At 41.5% G+C, this 21,418-nt stretch overlaps 1 protein-coding gene across 2 annotated transcripts; it reads left to right on the top strand.

The window, feature by feature from the left end:
* Positions 1–590: 590 nt before the first annotated feature.
* Positions 591–10,127, top strand: bmf1 (BCL2 modifying factor 1). Of its 2 annotated transcripts, XM_078278024.1 has the most exons (5): positions 591–780; positions 2,737–2,933; positions 3,584–3,786; positions 5,040–5,170; positions 8,934–9,009. In XM_078278024.1, the coding sequence occupies exons 2-4, from the start codon at positions 2,762–2,764 to the stop codon at positions 5,166–5,168; spliced, it is 504 nt and encodes a 167-aa protein (XP_078134150.1). In that variant the 5' UTR covers positions 591–780; positions 2,737–2,761; the 3' UTR covers positions 5,169–5,170; positions 8,934–9,009. The 2 variants fall into 2 exon arrangements, with proteins under 2 accessions (XP_078134150.1, XP_078134151.1); XM_078278025.1 differs by lacking the exon at positions 5,040–5,170 and having other exon boundaries at positions 599–780; positions 8,934–10,127.
* The last annotated feature ends 11,291 nt before the right edge of the window (positions 10,128–21,418 follow it).

Raw genomic sequence — 21,418 nt, 5'->3', positions numbered from 1 at the left:
CTGTAAATGTGAAATATAAATGAAATGTGAATTTGGGTATGTTGTTATAAAATGGGAAAATCTACTGTTTTTCAGTTTGTAGACATAGGCCTATGCCTCAAGCTGGAACAGTCAGATAGATAGATATATTTATTATTTATCTCTATACACTGAATATGCATTGTACATTGTTATAATAAGACAATATACGCTGTAGCCAGACAAAAGGTTTTCATTAATTCGCATTACTTACAGAATTAATAAACTCTTACATTTGGATAAATATGGAGGGCAATTATGGCACCATCAGGTCACTATGAACACGTTGTAGCCTTGTGTTTTCCTTTATAGTTTATCTTTAATGTCACTTAACTGAACAGATGAGCATGGTAGTGGCGTGAAAGCGGTCTCGTGCTATGGGGAATTTCCCGTCCACGTGTCTGAATACGCGATGGAGAAGGCGGGACAAAAACAAACTCGACGATTGGTTACAACGTGAATGTAAATCACCCTTAAATGGGCATGTCCCGCCTCCGCTGAGTCGCATACAGTTGGACGACAGAAACACTCGCGTTTTTAAGGAGGGTTTATTTACTAACTTTCAGCACCACGCCCCGGCGGCGGAGTCAGTTTAGAGCTGACGTCGGCGAAATGAAATCGGCTTGCTGCATTTTCCCTCACAGAATGGAAATAGTCGTGGAGGTGATACGGACTAAACTCGCTTGACTCGCCAGGATATTGAACCCGTTTTCCCTTTTCTCTGAGTATAAGACAACCTTTACAACGAAGCCAATCTCTGTGGTAAGCGCCTCAAAAACACATTTAAATGTCCTACTTCAGTGTAAACTTTACACCAACTAGTCGGCACGAGCTTCACCATTAAGTAACATCCGCGTCCTTAGGAAGAAACAACAACGTGTCGTTGTTGTCGTTAAAACAGCTGCAATACATTTGTTTCGATAGTTCGTGTATATTAATTTAGCGAAACGTCAAATCAGTCCAACTTCAAAACAGTTTTAGTGTAACTCAGCGTGTCGTTCATACAACAGAGATTTGAAATATACCGGCTTTCCCGGTTGACAGAGCTCACTCGGTGAATGGACTTCAGACGGCCGGTTTGTTTTTGCGTCTTGTGTCTGTCGTGTTTCAGTCTTGGAATGTAGTGACAGCCGTTTTCTAGATTAAAATCATTTACGCGTGTACTTACATATTTTAGACTGTGTACTGTAGACATTTCTTTTTCAAATGTGTTTTTATCTATTTTACGTCACTGTATGTGTATTTTCGCATTTTCTTTTCTTTCTGACATCATTTTGGTTTAGAACATGCTTTTCTTATAGACATGCCCCTGTGGATTATTAACTAGATTTCTGGATAAAACATATCGCGAGACTCTGCCACTGCTTTGAGTTCGAAGAGCTCATACATTTGAGGTCTTAATGTGCATTATTTACATAATAGAAAATGGTGTGATGTGAGGTTTTAGATGTTAGTGGACAGAAACGGTATCAACAGAGCTCCCTCACCACCACCCTTTACCTTTTGTTAGGGTTATTGTGTTTGCAGCAGGGGGAGCCACTGTCTGACACAAACACACAGCTCTCTCTGTCGGGACAGTAGATCCGTACAGAAAGCAAGACCAGGGTATCTGGAAGTTGAGCGTAGGGTTTTTTTCCTAAACCTCCCATGTTCTTACTCTGTGTTTGTCAAAACGAAGCATTAAGTGGTTTTACACACAGGGTTTATTGTGAACGCACACAGTATATCGTGAGGTCTGGGCATGCTAGAGACAGGCCAATCTGCTTATGTTGGAATGAAAACTCCTTCTCAGGGAGCTGGCAAGCTGACAGGCCAGGGTAGGGAGAGTGGTTTAGGATTTTCCTCAAAGACTGTCATTACCCTTTTGCTGTGGATCCTAATTTGGACGTGTGGTAGTAGTCTAACCCTGTATTACAACTCGATGGTGACTTGGGGGTTAACTGTTGAGGCAACTTGAATTTCACCCTATTTTGATAACTCTTCGACCCACTTTAATATTTATTATTGAGTGCAGTCCATCATTAACACTGGAGAGAAGTGCTCCCTGAGTCTTGCTACACTGCGGTAGAGTTGCTTAATAATGCATTTGAATTATTCCTGTCATCAAGTTTACACACTGTGCACATTTCAGATATTTAGATGTGCACTGAGACCTGCAATTGCTTGCTGTAAAAGTACCTGATATATAAGTTAATAATCTTGGGGGAAGTTATTTAAGAAGCAAGGGTCCTGTCCACAGAGCTGCTTATAGCACAGATTGGAGAGATTTAACCTAGTCAGCCAAACTCCCAATTATGTAAATGTGGCTCAACCGAGTCTACTAACCGCAGTGGATTGTGTGGTTTCATCACTGACATGAACAGAGCCATTTGTCTGAATAAGCACTGAGCTCTTTGCCACAAGTGAAGGCAGATCGTTTGCCTTTTTTTCTCTTCCCCGACTTCTCCAGTGTGGTTTTATTGATTTGAGGGCACTCATTATAAACCAGACAGGTTGTCTATAAAGATACTTAATGCTTTGGAGGAATGAACTGAAATGAACGCATAATGAAAATGTCTGAGATCATCTCATCAGGCCTAATGCAGACTTTTCCAAGGTTACTTCCATTATTAGTAAAGGGAACTTGGGATGCCTTTGATTTATGTACTGACTGGAAGACAAGTGTTCTACATTCAACTATAGCCATAACCTTTCTTTCTCTGCCCTGTTACTTTTAAGGCTGCTCATCTTATATTGCACCCGTATGGACGATGAGGAGGATGATGTGTTTGAGCCAGACCCCCACTGCTGGCGCACCACATTCAGGGAGATAAAGTGTGAAGACCGGGGAACACAGACACCTGGCCCTGTCCTGGCATTGAACAACGGCATGCTGCCCTGTGGAGTCGCAGAGGAGCCCAGACCACTCTTCTACGGTGAGGCTGATGACATACCGTATTTCAAAAGAAAAAAAAGGAACATTGCCTTGTGCGTGATAACCAGTGTTATAAACTGAAGTACGAAACTATAATATAAGACTTACTGTGAGAAATGGGTTACAATGTTGCTGCACTGATCTCACCCCTGGCGCCTGGTAGTCGTGATCACAGTGGCTTTATGGTCTGTATGGAGTGTACCCAGCTGCTTTGCTATTCAAAAGGCGCCAGACTGGCAGTGTGACTGAAAGGACATGACAGGAGTGCTTACCTGCGTAAGCAGCAACTGCACAGAGAACTGATTAACAGTGACAGCAAAGTTACATTGGCGCAATATACAAGTAATCATTCCAAAGTAGCTCCATAACAACTGACTGACCTCAAATCTGTGTGATGTGAGTTTGTTGTGTGTGAGTGACTTATGAAACACTTAAATGACTCACCTTGTTTGATTACAAAAAAACACACAGCTGGGAAAGTTGTGGTTAAAGCCAAGCAATCTGATTGGTCAGTGACATGTTCAGCGATACTTGGCGGCTCTTTGTACCTGTTGCATCAATGTAAAAACACCCTGTCAGGTGTCATTGCTGTACTTAAATTTATATAAGGTTGTTGACGAAATAATAAGCCTCAGCCTTGACCCTCAACAGGCAACGCAGGTTTTCGATTGCACTTCCCAGCACACTTTGAGCTTGTTGGGGATCAGGAAGCGAGGGGACAAGAAAGTGAAGGGGAGCAAAACGGGATGGAGCAGCTTCCCCACCAGCAACCTGTGGCCCGCAGTGTGGAGGCTTGCATTGGCCAGAAACTCCAGCTGATAGGAGACCAGTTTCACCGGGAACACCTACAACTGGTGAGGAGTATAATATTCATCCTGCTGTAAAGACTCCTTGGCCTCTAGTTTGATGTCCGTAAACAAGTGCAACTTAATCAATAATAATAATAATCAATAATATCCCAAGCAGTAACAGTATTCCCCCTTAGTGTCCTTCATGAAGTGTTGCGTGTGTAGGAGTGTTATAAATCTTCCTCTGACAGTTTTCAAATTTTGTTTAGTACATTGCTACCTGTGACTGCCACCAGAAAAAAACCCCCAAATCTTTTCTCATTAGTTGGATAGATCTAGATAGGACACTTAAGCTGAGCTGGCAAAATAAAATGCAGTAAAGCCAGGAGGATATACTATTATACAAATCAGACTCTTGACAGTCCCTTTAATATTAGATTGATAACCATATGAGAAAAACGCCATGAACACTTCTTGGTTCTTCACCTTAAGCAGTAGTAACGAATTAGTAAAGAATCTTACACCTCATTATTTGTTATGCAGGAAGAAATTATATTTTTTAAATAAGCTACTTTAGAAACCAAATGCTGCACATGAACCAATTTGAAGATGAAGGAGAGACCTTTCTTTATTTTTACAGTGACTTTGGACCCAGTGTGCCCCTTTTTAATTACCAGGAGCTGTTTTCTCAGTTAAATGTGATTTGTTTAGTGTGGACCGGAGACTTCTGGGTCTCAATTGTCAACTGAAACTTAATGGTAATGCTGTATTTTGTTCTAATTATGGCTAATTATATCAGTAGCTTATATGGGTCTTACATGGACAATCCACACAGCTTTTATTTTTAATCAGCCAATGTTACTTTTATACACAATAATCACTTTACGATAGTGCCATGCTGCAGATTAACTCTACTGCCATCAAACTAGATGTTTGTATGTGCGTGTCTTAATTTGTGTGTGTCAGGTTAAAATCAAAGCACAAAAAAAGTGCATTCCACCCATTTACAACATCATTCACACAGTTTTTTATTATTATTTATTGATCCCATGTTTATCTGACAAAGATTTATGGTGGGACAAGAGTTTGCTCAGTTTTATTGCGTATGCTTCATATTTGTTTTGGAGAGACTGTGCACATGCAGAACTTACAGAGCCCAGTGCCCCCCCCCCCCCCCCACCACCACCCTCCTCAAGCCAAAAACATTGCTGAACAAGGACAGCCCTTCCCCCACCTCACCAACCCCAGGCCCTCCCCCTGCCTTCTCTTCCTGTTTATTTATCTCTCTCTTTCTCTCTCTTTTTCTCCTGTTTCCTCAGTGTGCTGTGGAGGCAACTGGCATGAAGGATGCCTGGCCTCAATCAACACATTACACTATGGTCAGGGTGACACTGTCCTCTAAGTCCGTGTGCTGCATAAAGTTGCTTTGCTGTGGGGGTGTTGTATGACCGTGAGACACTGTTGTTCCATTGGCTGTTACATCAAAAATATACACAAACCCTCAGGAGATTTTCTGCAGTCTCTTGTTGCACAAGTGGTTAACAGTCTAACACCTATTTATTCACACGTGCACTTTTAAACACACACATCCACACATACCGATATGTCCAGGAAAAAGCAGAAGTGGCGGGAGAAGGTAAACATGTTGTAACCCGAAGCTCAGCGCGTGAGCCCCCAGGGGGACAGCTGTGGTTCCAGGGAGTCACCAGTCAGCCCCTTCCCTCAGCAAGGAGCGGCCACAAGAGACATCCAAATAAGAGGTCTACGCCACCCTAGAGAGGGGGGTTGGGATCCATAATGATACACATATACAGTAAGCATTTATATGAGGGAAAGAGGTTTGAAAATGAACCTCAAATGATCAAGTTACAACTTCAGTTGTCTTTCGGGAAATGGTACCTCCCTGCACATAATATAATTCTTTTTTTTTTTTTTTACTTCATACTCTGAAGTGCAAGACAGTTTCTGATTTTCTCATGCGCTTATGAAGTTATTTATACCCCTGCAGCTCAGCATGACTCATGTATTGTGACACTGGCAAACACAGACAATCAGACAGGAGGGTTTTTGTGATGTGTGTGCGGCTGGGATCTACTGACGCACGACGGTGGCTGGCCTGGGTCAGGGGATGAGGAAGTGGCTTGTGCTCTTTTTGCTGGTTGAGTAAACAGCAGAGAGGACAGTCAGAGTGAGAATGGCCCTGTGAAGTCATATCCTGAAGCTACAAGCGACAGTACACATACACTGATATTATGATAGTGAATGAGCAATTAAGAGAATAATATTTTGGCCTCATGAAGAGTAAGGGGACTTTAAACGCTAACTTGTATAGAGACCAGTGTAACTACTGTTGACATGTGGAGCATACATACGTTTCTGCCAGTGTGTATGAGTGATCAGGATCTGTGCGACTAGCTGTTGCTGAGGGATGTTTTTACAACCAAAACACAGATTTTTCCGTTTTTGGATGTGTGATTCCACTTCAGCCTCTGTAATTGATATTTCAGGCACTGGTTGTGCAATTAATTGCATTGTGTCGTGCGTGTGTACATGCTCATGCTTGAATACACCCATACTTGTTTTTCTGCATGTTAGTATCTCTCACTTCTCATTATCACACGGTCTGACAGTCAGTACAAAAACTCTCACTCCATAATAGTGTTACTGTGTGTCAGGTCTCATTCCTGTGTGCTCCTGTCAGTAGGTGATTGCAATTATTCAGTGCAGACACTTGTCCCAAAGCCATTCAAGTGCCTTTGACTGCCATCTTCCTGATGGATTTGGGAGTAATGTGGCTGTGAGTGTTCTCCATGGGATCCCGTGGCCCCTGGCGAAAGGAGGGATTAGATAGCGAAGGAGTGCTGGTGGATGCTGACAGATAAATTGCTCCTCAGTCAGAGAGGGCTGGAGGGAACACTGAGGTCCCCAGAGGTTGGCTGACATTAGCCGGCCCGCCATTTGAGACAAGGCAATAATGCCAGTCACAATGGCAGGAAGACAGCTCCAGCCTACACAGGGCAATGAGCAGAGTTAGGTTTCATCCCTATGTTTTTTTAAGAGAGACGACTCCTGCTGCTCTCGGTAGAAGGCGTTGAAAGGTGTGTGTGTGTGTGTGTGTGTGTGTGTGTGTGTGTGTGTGTGTGTGTGTGTGTGTGTGTGTGTGTGTGTGTGTGTGTGTGTGTGTGTGTGTGTGTGTGTGTGTGTGTGTGTGTGTGTGTGTGTGTGTGTGTGTGTGTGTGTTTATCTCTTTACTGTTCCAGTGAGTGCACGGCAGTCTCTCCTTTCAGCACTTGTAGAGTGGGGTGGAGTTGCACTGGAAATAAAAAACATATTAAGCTTTGGATATTTACTTTTCATTCATTGTTTGTTCACCGTGATGTCCATTTGTGCCACTCTATTATCCGATAAAAAAAATTTACTTTTCCGTGGCTCCTTGTCTCCTCCCTGATGTGACTAATCCAGAGTTTCTTGCCATTGAGGCTGGCCTGTTTGCTCAAGAGATAAGGCAGAGCCTCTGAGCAGCTGGCTTGACAGACAGCCCGCATGGGACACTGATAAAGCACATCAGGCTAGTGTCACAGTGACGAAACCAAGCATCTGGCTAGACTCTGCAGCTCTATCACTGGCTAAATTTAGAGCCCGAGTCTCATTTTGACAGTTGGTGGCGTGACTCATGAAGTTGCAACAGGCCTGTGCACACCTCTTTTTCTCATTCTCCCTCTCTCTTTTTCTGTTTGGCTCGGTGTCTCTCTCAGCTTGATAGAGTGGAGGGCAAAAGGTCACTGCCACAGGATCATTCTGTTTCTGTTTATAAAGATTAATTGCTTCTCATGTAGCTTGTAGTAAATACACAAGCTTTGTAGTGTAATAAATCTCTCATTTGATTTTTTTCAAATTTATTATTTTTTTTTTTTTTTACATCTATCTAATGTTGAAACTCTAAGCACCATTACCTATTACACATTATTGACATACTATATGTACATTTGCAGCCATTCTGTCTTCCTCTTCTTTGATCCCAGAGTTGTAACTGACTGTAGTCTCTCATTTAATTTAGTTTACAATTTAAAAACTTAAGGCATGTCAAGTCAAGTCAAGCCATGCTGGCTGCCAGCTTATCCACTCTGTGCTGCATATAAATAATGCCTATGTTTATATGAAGCAAAATTATGCTATTAATTAATCAAAATACCCCAGGTAAGATTATGTCATACAACAGAGAACTAGTTTTATGAAGACTCCCAGCAGTCTTTGCCATGATTAAGCGAGTAAAACTAAGCGAGGAGTAAGAAACAATACAATACACTTGCTGGTTGGAACCTGGTAAAGCTTATGTAACATCCTGCAATGTTCACCACAAATTGATAAGAGTAAAGAAACCCCCAGGCTTATCACAATTGCAGTTCTTGGCTGCTAACTAGGTCAATGTTTGACACCACCATAAGAGTCATGTAAATATGGCATATCTAATCCCTGCCTTTAGATATTTTGGCTTTCATAAACAATAGCAGAATATTGCCAAGAACATGGTAGTACACTTTGGTGCATTGTCATGTCCCTCAGTTTACAACCCATATGATCTGAAAATAGCCGAAGCATTATCAGGCGTTGTGGAGTCTGCCTTTCGTCTGCAGATGAGCTGTTCGGCTACTGTACCTTTCTCATGCAGATACGTGTTTTCCAGAGAGCTCCCTGCCTCTCATCAAGAGCTCCCTAATCCCATTTGGTGCAATTATCTTATCTCAGCTTCTCAATGGCAAAGATAGCATTATCCCCTTAATCGCACACAATCCAGTTGGCTCGCAAACCCGAAAAAGTCTCGTGCTGAGCCACTGGCTGCTGGTCTCTGCCAGGAAGATTAGAAAAAGTGTGACCGTATGATAAATATGTTTATGGTTTAGATTGTCTGTTGGGAAGCCTGGATTGTGTAGGGATCCCACACACAAAGAGAGGCCTCTCTAATAAGTATTGTTGGGCACAGAAGCAGACTGTTGTGAAAATATCAGTGTCGTTCCGGTGTCTAGTTTTGTCTTACCCTTTTCTCAGTTGATCCTTTTCACTTTGTTCACTGTCAATAGGCACACACCACAGGCAAAACACACTTAAGCTGACACTGAAAACCCAAACTAGTGACTATTTCTAGTACTTTATTTTGTTGAGTTTCGGTAGAGTGCACTAACTTTGGTATGTTTTGTCTTAATTTGTTGCTTCAGTATCATCGAAACCAAAGGAACCAGGGGTGGATGTGGTGGCGCCTGGCCGCAGCTCTGCTCAGCCTTCTCTTTGACAGGGGGTTCATTGATGGAGGAGGTGGAGCAGGACGGAGGTGAGGGGGTCTCCACATCTCTCCGAGGAACTGGACTCCTAATGGCACTGTCAAATCTAACACGGGTTGGGGGCGACAAACGGTCACCGCGGGACGGAGACAACCAACTTTTATACATGGTAGTGTTTTTTTTCTTTCCAAGAAGTAGAAGATGCCATGATGCTCCGAGATTCCTCTACAGGACAATGTTCATATTTTGGTATACGTGTGGTTGTAGTAGTTTTGTACAGTACATTGTTCTTGTTAAATGTTTTGCACTTCAACATTTATCCATCTTTAATGACCTCTACACACCCTGGGAATGCCTTATTCAATGTCCTCTGCCAGAATGAGTACTGAGAAAATGTGAGATGAAGGCAAGATGAGATGGTTAGGAACTGAAAGGAAATGTGGTGTGAGGTTTAATTTTCTGAAGTTTCCCAGGTGACCAGACAAGTTGATTTACTAATTTTCCAAAGAGGCAACTTCTCAGAACAAAGCATTTTGCACCTCACCTCAATGGAACATTTATCTATTCTTATTTTCTTTATTTTGCTCTCTGTTTTGGTTTTCTTACTCCTCCAGTTTCTTTGGTATGGTATTACGTTTGAACATGATCCCTCAGTGTCATTCAAAAATATTGGACAAACTTTTTGCACATGGAAAAAGTCTACACAGCTTAACTTGTAATCTAAATATCTTTTTTTAATCTGCTCAGGTGTTTTAAGGCCAGCCTTTCTTCAGTCACATTCTACATGTCAAACTGTGTACATTTTGATGACTCAGGAAATATTGGGGTGGAGTTTGCAGTACTGAACATCATTGACTGGTCAAACAAGCCTGGTGACGGCATTCAACAGCTAATATTAATATTAGGAATTGGGCTTATTGACACAGAAAGCAGTTAGCTGTAATTAATAGGTATTATGTTAATTGACAAAACCAAGGTGCATTAACAAACAACCGGGAAGTGCATAATCAGCAGTGGAATGACTACACTGAATCAATACTTTAAGATCAACACACTGTTTAAATCTTTTAGGCAAAACCCAAACATTTAAAAAGAATTTGAATTGGCAGATTTTATATTTATATATGTGTATATATATATATATATATATATATATATATATATATATATATATATATATATATATATATATTACTACTGTTACTGATAAATGTCTAGTTACTGTTCTGATTATGCAACTTCCCTTATTGTGTTATTATATATTATTAGTATTATTATATTTAAGTTATGCCGCTTGATCTAATGCCTATTACTTACTTAATACAGCTACTGGGTGGCTGGATGTTGTCTAAGATGTAGCACACTGACGAATGGCTGGGTGGGAAACTTTAAAGGATCCATAAAAAGATATTTAGATTAATGTTGTGATGACTTTTGCATGCGTTTCAGAGGTCTAGCACCTGTGAAGTAAGTAAGAAGTAAAGCACATTGTTTGTTACACCGAGCAAATTTAAGTATTCTTTACCTAAATGGTAACAAAACAATTTGGCCAAGTCTACCGTGATTATTTTTAAATTGCAATGAGGACACCAGGTACTCTTCTCGTGACTCCTCAGTTGTTCTCACATTCAAAATTTCCCTGTTTTCGATGTGTTCTTTTCATGTGATTGTTTTCAGACCTCCATGCCCTTGAAGTGGAGCTGTGGATCCACTGTTTTTGCACTAGACGTACACCCTTCAAGAGTTCAGATTGTTACCATGCTAACCTCTGTCTTGTATGAAGGTTTTCAGTTATGACTGTTTTCATGCCCACAACATTTCAAATGTATTCACTCTTATGTCCAAAACAAATAATCAATGTTGAGACCTGAATGAATGCATTCTGGGTTCTGGATTGGGTTCTGGATATTTCATGTACCAGAGTTTTCTTTTAGGCTACAATAGAGTTACAATTGAGCGACGCGCCTCCATTGAAAGGTTTCTGTCCTGGTTTGTTTTTCACAACCTGTGTCTTTCACACCATACAATACTGCATGATCAATCTGTAAAACAGATCGTCTCAGGCTACTTTATTGGGGTCTTACATCGTTTAATATTCTGTTGGGTGCTCTTTTAATATTGTCTTGGTGCTCAGATCCAGATTTGGGACATTTTTAGTACAAATAACCACTCAGCAGACAAAAAGACAAAAGTGAAAAAGACTGTAATTATTGTTGAAATATGAACATGTTTGAAGACACTGTTGAAGATGCTGTTTGTTATATTTTCTATTGCTGAACCCAGGCCAAGTTGTGGACCCAAGGAGCAGTACATATCAGGGGTCTGTAATTACTTGCTTCTTACAATGTGTCAAGTTTATCACTGCATAATTAGGGTTTCCTCTCATTCTCTTAAAGATGTCTCAGGGACAGACTTTGTGGGCTACTGGTAACCTTGAGGATCTGTTATATGGTTAGAAGAAGAGCAGTGTTTTGACCCATTAATTTATGATGAAACCTCTCGTGGTATTGTCAAGTCTTTAATTTTCATTTCAGTTATAAAATTTCTCTCGGCCAATTTCTCAGCACACATGTAAAGGTACAGTCTGAGGAGTCTGAGGCTGACTTTCTGTCTGTGGTGGTGACGGGGGGCTGCTGAGCATGTAGTAGTAGGCGTGTGAGGTGCACTGAATGTGGTTGTGGTTATAGTTTCCTGCGGATCCTGAACGCTGAGCCAGTCCCTGTAGCGCCCTGTCTCACCATTGGCTTTTGACTTCCTCTTTGTGCTACTCCTTTATAACATGGCTATTGTTCATCGGTTCATCTTTCTTCTTAATTTATTTTTTTCCTTCTTATTTATTTTTGTATATTTACCCATTTCTACTGTATACACTTGTGTGTGCAATTACTTCTTATTTTCCTTTATTATTTTTTTTTTAAATATTTTTTTGGACTTGCTTTAGTTGATTGACTGTGCAGAGCAGGTTGGCCTGCGTTGTACCTGATATTGCTTCATGTGATACTTAACCCAAATTCAGGTTTTTTAGTATCGCTCATCCCCGTAGGCTCTAAGAAGTTTGTAGTTTTGCCCTTTATGAAGAACAACAACTATTGGCAGGTATAATTCATGTTGGTTACAATGGATTTCAATGGTGGTTCAAATGTTTGCACAGTGCAATTACGTTCCACATGGTCATTGTTTTGCCAGACTCCACTGCTCCTTCACAGCTTTGAGGAGGACAATATTGTGAGTAAGTAGTGTATTCATCCATTTATCCAAAATGTAGCTGTTGTTACTACTGGAATGCATTGTAACCAACATAAATTCATTGTGACCACAGCTGCTGCTCTTCATGAAGAAGAAAACTACAAACCTCACCTTTTTAAACCTACAGGATGGGTGTTTGATACTCAAAAAATAGATTTTCGGTGGAGTATTTCAGTTAAAAGGTTGTGATTTTCCAAGAAATGGCCTAACCAATTCAGACCTTTTTCATTATCTTCCACCAACCGATTCACCAGTCATCATGGGTAGATTCACAAAATGTGGTTTAGAAAAGCAGCAGCTTCGATGCAGTTTAACCTTTCAACAGGATATGACCTTTCCTTTGTAATTAATGAGTCATTACCCACCCATTGCTAATGATACACACAACATTAGAAATGCTTCAAAACACCTAAAAAAAGTTTGCCTTCATATTAAGTCACAGGGCGTTTGTTTATGTGTTCAATTATTTAACCTTGATCATTGTGTCGTAATCAACATGCACTGGAAAGTACTTTGTTTCTGTAGATCCATTGGGTCCCTTATCTGTTGTGTGTTAATGTCTAGTATATACTCTGGATTGTTCTTTTGGGCTAATCTTGCCATGTGTCAGACGTATATATCTGTGCATTGACCAAGTAGGCTCGGATTGATGGCCTGTTTGATTTATTGGAAAGGGAGACAAGCCACCATGGTGCCCTGTATAATTTTTTTTAGAATGAGGTTCCCAAGCTGCACTCATCACATTATATGTGAGTGTGGAGAATCCCTAGAGTGGGACATGTATTTTATGGAAACCGTCAGTGTCTTGAATTTTGTAGTCCGCTTTATATAAATTTGAAGTTTTCAAGGAAGGTTTTGATTTTGAATTTTTTTTTTTACGATAACATTTCTTCTTCATGGTCTTTCATAAGTTTTTTAAAATGTATTTTCTTAAGAAAAAGGGTCTGCTTTTTATAAGGACAGTTCATTGCTTGTAAAATAATTTTAATACGAGTAGGATCCTTTTGAAGTCCATGAGATCAAGGGCATTTTTTTTAAATATAAAAATGAACTTGCAACATTCCTTGCACATCTCATCGTGGTGTAAAAACAAAACCAAGCAAACCAAAAGAATTCATGGTTGTGGTTAACTTGGTCCATGAGCGTATAGCTATGGAATATTTGCTCTTCTTTAAAGAACAGATCAATTGTACATGTATTTCTAAAACCCTGGAATATGCCTTTAACTGCTCAGTTTCAATGAAGTCTTGATTATCACACACTCTCTGTATACCAAGAAATGAGACCCAGCGAAAATGTAGCATTTTTGTAAACATTGACTGTGTGTTTTCGAGACTCTACTGTGCACTCATTTATGTGTTTATATATTTTTTTGGTTGTTCATATAATATGGAAGTAAAGACAATGTGTTATGTAGTGCAATATGCTGTACATATGGAGCTTTGCTCTACAAATCTTTTTTTTCTGGATTTCTTGTTTATTGGTACTTTTTTTTTCAATAAAATTTTATTGAAGGTGTGAAGTTGAATCAAGTGTATGTCTTTACAGGGACATGTACTGCCATGGTACCCATGCTCTTCTTAAGACAAAGACAAAAAGCTTCCAGTTTTCCTTAAAGCTTAAGTGTGTAACTTTTTGATATTAACAAACGTCTGATACATTCAAGCCATTGCCAATTGAGTTGCTACAAAGCTAATTCAGACTATCAGCTCCACACAACTCTCTCTGTATTTCTCAGAATGGCTGTGTTCAGAACTAGTGTCGTCCGGCGACTTTCACACGCAGAAACTCAAGTGAAGATAATTACCTCTTCTGAAGAGTCCATCATGTTGGTTTAATCCTCCGTGTCCTCCTTGGCTACTAGCAACTGTGTGGAGGAGGGGTGGGGGGGTGCGCGATCACGGAAGGCTTGTATCATGTGGACGCGCCGACAGTGTTGTTATCGTTACTTAGAATTCCTCCTGGGGGCGATAGAAACTACGCACTCTAGCTTTAATGTTTAAGAAAATGTGAAAATTCAGAGAAATACAACTCCAGTGATGGCTAAAGCGCAATAGGAACATCAGATGAGAAATAAAAGTAACATAAATCAAATTGTTGCAAAATAAACATACATACATTAGTTTTGGGTTGATAACGATTCCAGTCTTTCACACCTAAAGCCTTGCTGTTTTTCTCCTCACTTGAACTATAATTCGATGCTTCTACCCCTGGACAAAAAAGTACAGAAGAAGAATAAATTCCCTCCTTTGCTCTTTTAAGCCTTAACTTTTGTTTTAAGGAGTTGTACTGGGAAAGTAAGCCACTGGTGGATTAGCCAATTGTCTGAGGCTAGCCAGGCATTTAACAGAGACTGTGCTCATCACATCCCTCCTGCTGTTAGGTCATTAATTTAGTGGAAGCACCGGGGATTCCAACCCTCTATAATAACCGCTGCCTGCATTGTACTGTACATACAAGTAAGTGTTGCATTACAACTAAATGAGCCCATGTATAGAGCAGATTGTGGAGTTACCCCACATTGCATTTCTGTTGCCTCCTAAAAGGTTAAGGCCAATGCTGCTGAGCTTGCAGATTAGTTACACTGGAACATGGATCCCCCTCGAGGCATGGGAGTGATTGATTAGTCTTGACATATATAAACTTCAAATGTGTGGGGAGCAAAAGTCCTTTCTTCTCATAGAGTTTAAAAAAATTAGTTTTGTATGGATGATGTTTTAATATCATCCCAATATAAATTTACTTTTGTTACAATGTGCTTACAATCACACCTTGTCGCTCTTTTATTCACCAGAACAGACAACTTACAGTCACCTCCCTCGGGGCTAACGCGTGGCAATTCTATTGTCATCTATGCCAGGTACGGTTTCGCAGACACCTGACTCACCTGTTTGGCCACTTGCAGCAAAAGAACTCCCTTGTCTGCGCCCCCCCCGACGCAAACACATGCACACAATGACAGAGTGTGTCAGAGGATGTGGTTGAAACAGAACAACAGCTCCTACCCCAGTCACAGTTGGTTTAGTGTACCCAACTGTTCAGCGCTCCCCTTCTAACCTGTGTCTTCTGTGTTTTCAAAGGGGCTGTACTCGATATTCAGAACATTCATATAGCAGTAAACAAATATTTGCTTTGTAAAGATATAGTGAAGTAATCCTGAGTCCCGAGCAGAGAATGAAGTCACACTCCCTCTGTGTGTATTGCAATCTGAGCTTCTCTCTGGCCGCGCATGCATGTTAGTGCATGTGAGTGACTTGTGCGTGAGTATCTGATGCCGAGGGCTGTGACAAAAGTGCCGGTATTTGACGATTTGGGGAACGGTCTGACAGAGCTGTGTTGAGGCAATCCCCAATCACTTTTTTTTTTCTGAATATCGAGAACAGCCCCTTTAAGTTTAGGGATTTCAAGCCTTAATATGAGCTAATTAACAGTGCTATTTATACAACTGTCAAAACATAAAGATCATGGGTGTCTCTGCAGAGGGGGTTGCCTTTTTAAAGATATTATCCTACATTTTAAACCTGTGTGCCAAGGATGTCCCCTGTCTCCTTTGCTGTTTACCTCTGCTTCATGGCTCCGACGTTCCCCTCCTCTAGGCTCAGCACTTTAATGGGGAGAGCATCAGCTTTCCCTGGCCCAAACAATGGCTCCTCTGTTCCCCTGGCCTGGTCGCCTGCTGAAAGAGACACCCATTAGAGAAGCGTCTATCTCTGGGGTCAGGCCCAGAGGTCGCACACAAGTACGGCTCTTGTTTATGTCTGCAAAGCCAATGAAAACACTGCAGCCTACGTCGTTAACTCCTACTCGCCTGGCTCTCTGGCAGACTGAAGAGGAGTTTCTGCTTGAGCTAAAGTCACAGAGTGCAACGCATTTAACCACAGCTTCAAGTTGCTCCTCTGTGCTGAAGTGGTGCGTCGTGTCACTAAGTGAATTGCATTGACAGGCACCTCAGCATCTGCTCTGCACCACCAGCCACAGATTCTTCCACCATGCCCTGACAACCACTTTAAGTAGCTTCTCACTCCAGCATACATAGGCAATTACTAAATTATCACCTGTGAGCTCACCCTTTTCATTGAGCTATAATTTAATGTAGGTATGATTTGAGGAACTGAACTTAATTTTAATGAGTCTGAAGTGACATTAATGAGTCTGTGACTCTTTTAATTTGCTGGCAGCAAAATAGAAAGGGCTGTACAGAAAAGTTTAGGACTAAATTAATTGTTTTCAGCTTCTGGAACGTCAGTGAGGAAGCTTTATGAGTGACATTTCACAGTACAATGTGCACACGAATGGTTCCTGTCCATAATAAGTAACTTATGGATTGCCATGAGATTTTGTACATTCATGGTTTCCCATAATAAATCCTACTGACTTTGGTGACTTTTCCTATAGCATCACAAACACGTTGTCATTTTTTTTTTGTGTGTGTGTGAAATATTTCCACAGCTATTGGGTGGATTGCATTGAAATTTAGTAGAGAAATTAATTTCCTCCAGAATGAATTGTGATACCTTTGGCGATCCTCTGACTTTCTGCCATCTAACGGCATCATCACGTCAAGTTTTAATTTGTCCGATACTTTGGATTAAATTACTGCAAAGCTAATAACACTCCCATCAACCTCAACTACATGCTACTTTGTGTTAAATGCTAATTATCAAATGTTAGTATACTAACATGCTAAACTAAGACAGTAAACCCATACATCCATGGGTGGACCCAGTAAACATTAACCCTGCTAACATCAGCATTGTTAGCATTGTACCGGTGAACATGATGAGCACCATGAGTTTAGGAGGGGCACCCAAACCCACCACAAGTTTACCAAGGACACCTAAACGCAACATGAAGTCCTGTTGGAGCCCACATGCGTTTGTTACATAACTCCGGGGGAAGGGAAAATATTGCCACACCGGTGGCTTTTGGAAAGCACAAGGGTTTTCCAGTTAAGTAGTTTTTCTCCATCATCTCCATCTCCAACAGTGGCCATGGTGTCTGGAAAAGTGCAACTGCAGCTATATGCTACCGGTAAGCTAACGCTGCCCTGTGTCTTTAGTAGAGTTGCCACCTTTATGCATAAAAATAAAGGACCCCAAAGATATGTTTCTTAAAACAACGTTGATTTCATATGGAATTGTGGCTTCTACAGGAACGGGACGCACTATTTTATTTTGAAATATGGGACGATTCCGTATTTTAAGGGACGAGTAGCACTCTAATTCTTTAGCTGCATGCTACTGGTAAGCTATCACTGCCCTGTGTCTTTAACTGCATGTTACTACGCTACCTAAGCTATGCTGTGTTGTCGGTGTGTTTTCTGTTTTTCTTCGTTGGGGTGGAGCAATAAAAACATATAAAAATAATATAAACATTGAATTGAAGTGAATTTAAATAGATCTGCCCCATTGTCACGGTACCCGATTCAGCTATTTGGGTTAGTATCGGCCGAAAATATATATATATTTTTTTACCGCTTTACCTTCCATCCCGTCAGACAGCTCTTTCCTTTGGCACTACACTTTTTTAACCCCCACCAGCACCACATCCACTCCCACCACCCATACTCCCCCAACAGCCCCAAACACACACCTAATCCTCCTCTTTCAATCCTCCTGACACCACAAAAACACTGCAGGCAGCCAACTCTACTTTGAATTAAATGGAATGGTAATAAGTAGATATGCAAAAATGCAAAGTTTTTTTTCTTTGTTGAACATTACTTTGCAAATACCATTGTGTACTTACATGCTTCAGCTTTGTGTCAACTAAAAATAATAGGATTTAATAGTGCATTTGGGAAATGTCATAAATCTGTAAATACATGAGTACAAAACATTTGACACCAAACTTAACTCCTTCTAGTGTCAGTCAGGGCAAAGGAACGTCACTGCCTCAGCCGTAGATATATTTGAACACTTTACATTCTTCCTTCTCCCTCTTTGCACACATCTGGTGCTCAGGCGGGCAGTTGTCATGGGAATAAGCGGTTAAGCCAACAGTGTTGCATGTCGCTGTGCAGGGGGAGAAGGGCTGATTGGGGTTCAGCTGGGCATGCCGTTGGCGCAGCAACTCAGCAACCACCCCCAACCCCCTCTCTCTGCTGTGACTGAACACAGCTGACCTCCTCTGGCAAAGACCCCACCCCCAGCCTCCTCCAGCCTGCACTGCTCAGCGGCCACCCTATCACAGCTGGGAGTAGAGCATGCAGAAATTGATTTGATAACACTTTGTAGCTGATAATCAAATACATAGTCCTGTAGCTGATAATCAAATAAACAGTCCTAGTATTTGCTTTTGCAACTGGGTCTTTTTCTCACCTTTAAAACTCCCTGTTTCTAGCTTCTCCTTTAATCTGCTGTGCTCGACCGGCTCTTTTCTTTACTTTCTCTGTTAAAGGAGAGGTTGGGCAATCACTACACAGCACTGTGAGTTCCCTTTGTTTACCAAGAGCAACCCAGCAGAGCACAGTGCTTTGTTGAGCAGCAGTCACTCCCAGCCAGCCTCACAGCTGTGACACACACACACACACACACACACACACACACACACACACACACACACACACACACACACACACACACACACACACACACACACACATGCACAGAGCTGAAATCTCTGACTCACAAACACTAGCAGTATCCTGTGGTCAAGGGGAGGGATTTAAAATCCTCAGAGCATAGCACATGAACCTGCTGAACTTGTCCTTTCCGACTTCTGCTGGCTATTTCTTACTCTCCACATATTCCAACTTTATTACTTTTTCAAAGTCTTCGTACATATCGACCACCATTTGGACCCAATTAAAAGATACACCCTGTAAAGCCTGCACACAGCAGGCAGATTTCTCTCCCCACATGTTAAAATCCATTCACTCGGCATGTAGCTAAGAAAGACGCAAGCCCAGCCTAATTATGATGGGGGATGTCACTCAATAGACAGTACATAAACAAGTGGGGTCATTGTTGGGAGCTAATTGGCAGGAAAAAGGTTCCTGTAGCAAGATAAAAATAAGCAGTCACTGTGGTTTCCTCAGGACACACGAGGAGCCCTCTGCGCTGGCACGGCCTGTGGTGTGCAGTAATGAGAGAAGAACCCGCCTCATGCCCAGTTTCCAGACGAACTGTCGTCGCAAGCAGGCTGCATGCATAAAAGGCTGGATAAAGCCTCCGAGCTACAGAACCGGGCTAGTTCAGTGAGTGCGTTTTTTTACTCAGCAGGTTGGCGGGGCACCAGAGACATCAGGCAGGCAGCCTGTCTTGTTAGCACACCTCACCTTGATAACAGGAGTGTGGAGAGAGGGATGAGGCCCAAGGAAGAAAAACAACCAGCACACCAGGGGTGGGACTCTGGGACAAATGTGTGTGTGTGTGTGTGTGTGTGTGTGTGTGTGTGTGTGTGTGTGTGTGTGTGTGTGTGTGTGTGTGTGTTTGTGGGTTTCAGTGCATATGTCGGCTCACGCAATGGATCTCCTCCAAACAGTAACAACTGCAAAAACATTGGGTTGAGTGTTAAACTCAGAGCAGTTTTTCCGAGCTCATGTTTCACAACACAGCATCAGGCGCTCCCTCCCTCTCTCTCTCTCCTTTTCTTTCTTACTCTGAGTTTTTTTCCTCTTGCCTCCCATCCCCCTCTTCCCTAGTACTCTTTCCCTTCTTTTTGTCTCGCTTATTGGCCCTGTTTTTCTGCACTCCCTTGCTATCTGTATGTCTATCACATACACACACAACTTCTCAATCTCTCTCCCCCCCCCCCATCTATCCTTACATACATGCCTTCCTCCCTTTCCTTCACTTGCTGGCTGTTGTTGCTGACTGACAGTGCTGATTTACTCCAGGTTTGGCTGGCTGCCAGCTCATTTCAAACAATTGCATGAGCCACAGGGCCGGCTGGCCGAGCCAAGTTTGGATGGCAATAAACAAAGTCGTAGATTGGCTCCTCTCCTCTCCTCCCAGTCCAACCCCAATCTTTGTGATCACTACAAAACTTTAAGAACATTATTCTTTAGATTTTATTGTTACCAAATGTTTTGAGTCCCTCTGAGACCCCTTACATGGATTAAATATAGCTGCACCTTATTTATCCAAACAAGACTTTCTTCAATATTTCTATTACATTACCTTCATTGTCTCTTTATATCTTATTATCTCTGTTTTCCTCCTTTAAGATTCAAGATTCAAAATCTGTTATTATTCCCAATAAAAATAAATAGTAAAATGTATTGTCCCTTAGAGAGAACAGTTCATCTCGTCTCTTCACACAGCCTTCTCAGCACTGCAGCTAACTGTCGCTATCCCCGCACGCTGGTTGGCTAATGCGATTTCCCAGACGACTGTGGGTAAACTCTTCAACCCGTACTTCTCAAAGACAGTGCTTGAAATAGGGAACCACCTGGGACTGAAGCTCAGAGTAGGAAACAAACTCCAATCGTCTGATTTCTTGCTTTTCATCATTAACCTGTGGTCACCTCCATAGCACCATGGGAGGACATGAAAACCCTGTTTAATATAAACAAAACAACAGATACACAGAATCTCACTAATAACTTTGGGGAAATGGGACATTGGATATTTTGTGCAGGGATTATAATATCTGTAATGAAGCTGTAATTATATTCTTGTTTTCAAAAACGGCTAACTTTTTGTCGCTGGTGTTTTGGCACAATGGCTCCATTAAAAAAAACTGTGATTCTGACAGGCGGTCCCTGCAGAACTCCATCAGGGGAGCGCAGTAAAGCAAAAACAAGACAAGCCATTCCAATGAACAGATTTGCTCATAAATAATTCTCTTCTAAGGCAGTTGAATGAATTTCAAATGCAGACAGAGATGAGGGTGGGCTGGAAAACAAAGTAACGGTATGATGTGTTGATAATCATGGTTATGATCGTGGTTATGATAAAAAAAATAAAAAAAATGCTGTTTGTTGCACAAAAGTTCACCTACAAATACTATTATGGCCTCAAGGGTTGACCTCAGTTCTTTGGTATTTCACTTCATGCTCCATGTAGTGCTGTGAACCGCTGCATGCTAACTATATGCGATCTGGTTGAGTTGACCCTGTGACGTTTATGTCTGCTCTTATTACTCATTATTGTGCTTACCAGCAGTGACCTTCTTGTTCAGAGAAAATTGTTGTGGGTCTTAATCTACTCCCAAGACCTGACACTACACAT

This window comes from Sander vitreus, chromosome 20 (genome assembly GCF_031162955.1).
Source record: "Sander vitreus isolate 19-12246 chromosome 20, sanVit1, whole genome shotgun sequence".
Taxonomy (NCBI): domain Eukaryota; kingdom Metazoa; phylum Chordata; class Actinopteri; order Perciformes; family Percidae; genus Sander; species Sander vitreus.
This window is presented reverse-complemented; position numbering and strand designations above follow the sequence as displayed.

Excerpts from the sequence above, each read along its gene's own strand:
- bmf1 (XM_078278024.1), top strand. The coding sequence starts at position 2,762 with ATGGACGATGAGGAGGATGATGTGTTTGAGCCAGACCCCCACTGCTGG. Across the intron at positions 2,934-3,583 it reads GCCCAGACCACTCTTCTACG|GCAACGCAGGTTTTCGATTG; the intron begins GTGAGGCTGATG and ends GACCCTCAACAG. Across the intron at positions 3,787-5,039 it reads ACCGGGAACACCTACAACTG|TGTGCTGTGGAGGCAACTGG; the intron begins GTGAGGAGTATA and ends CTGTTTCCTCAG.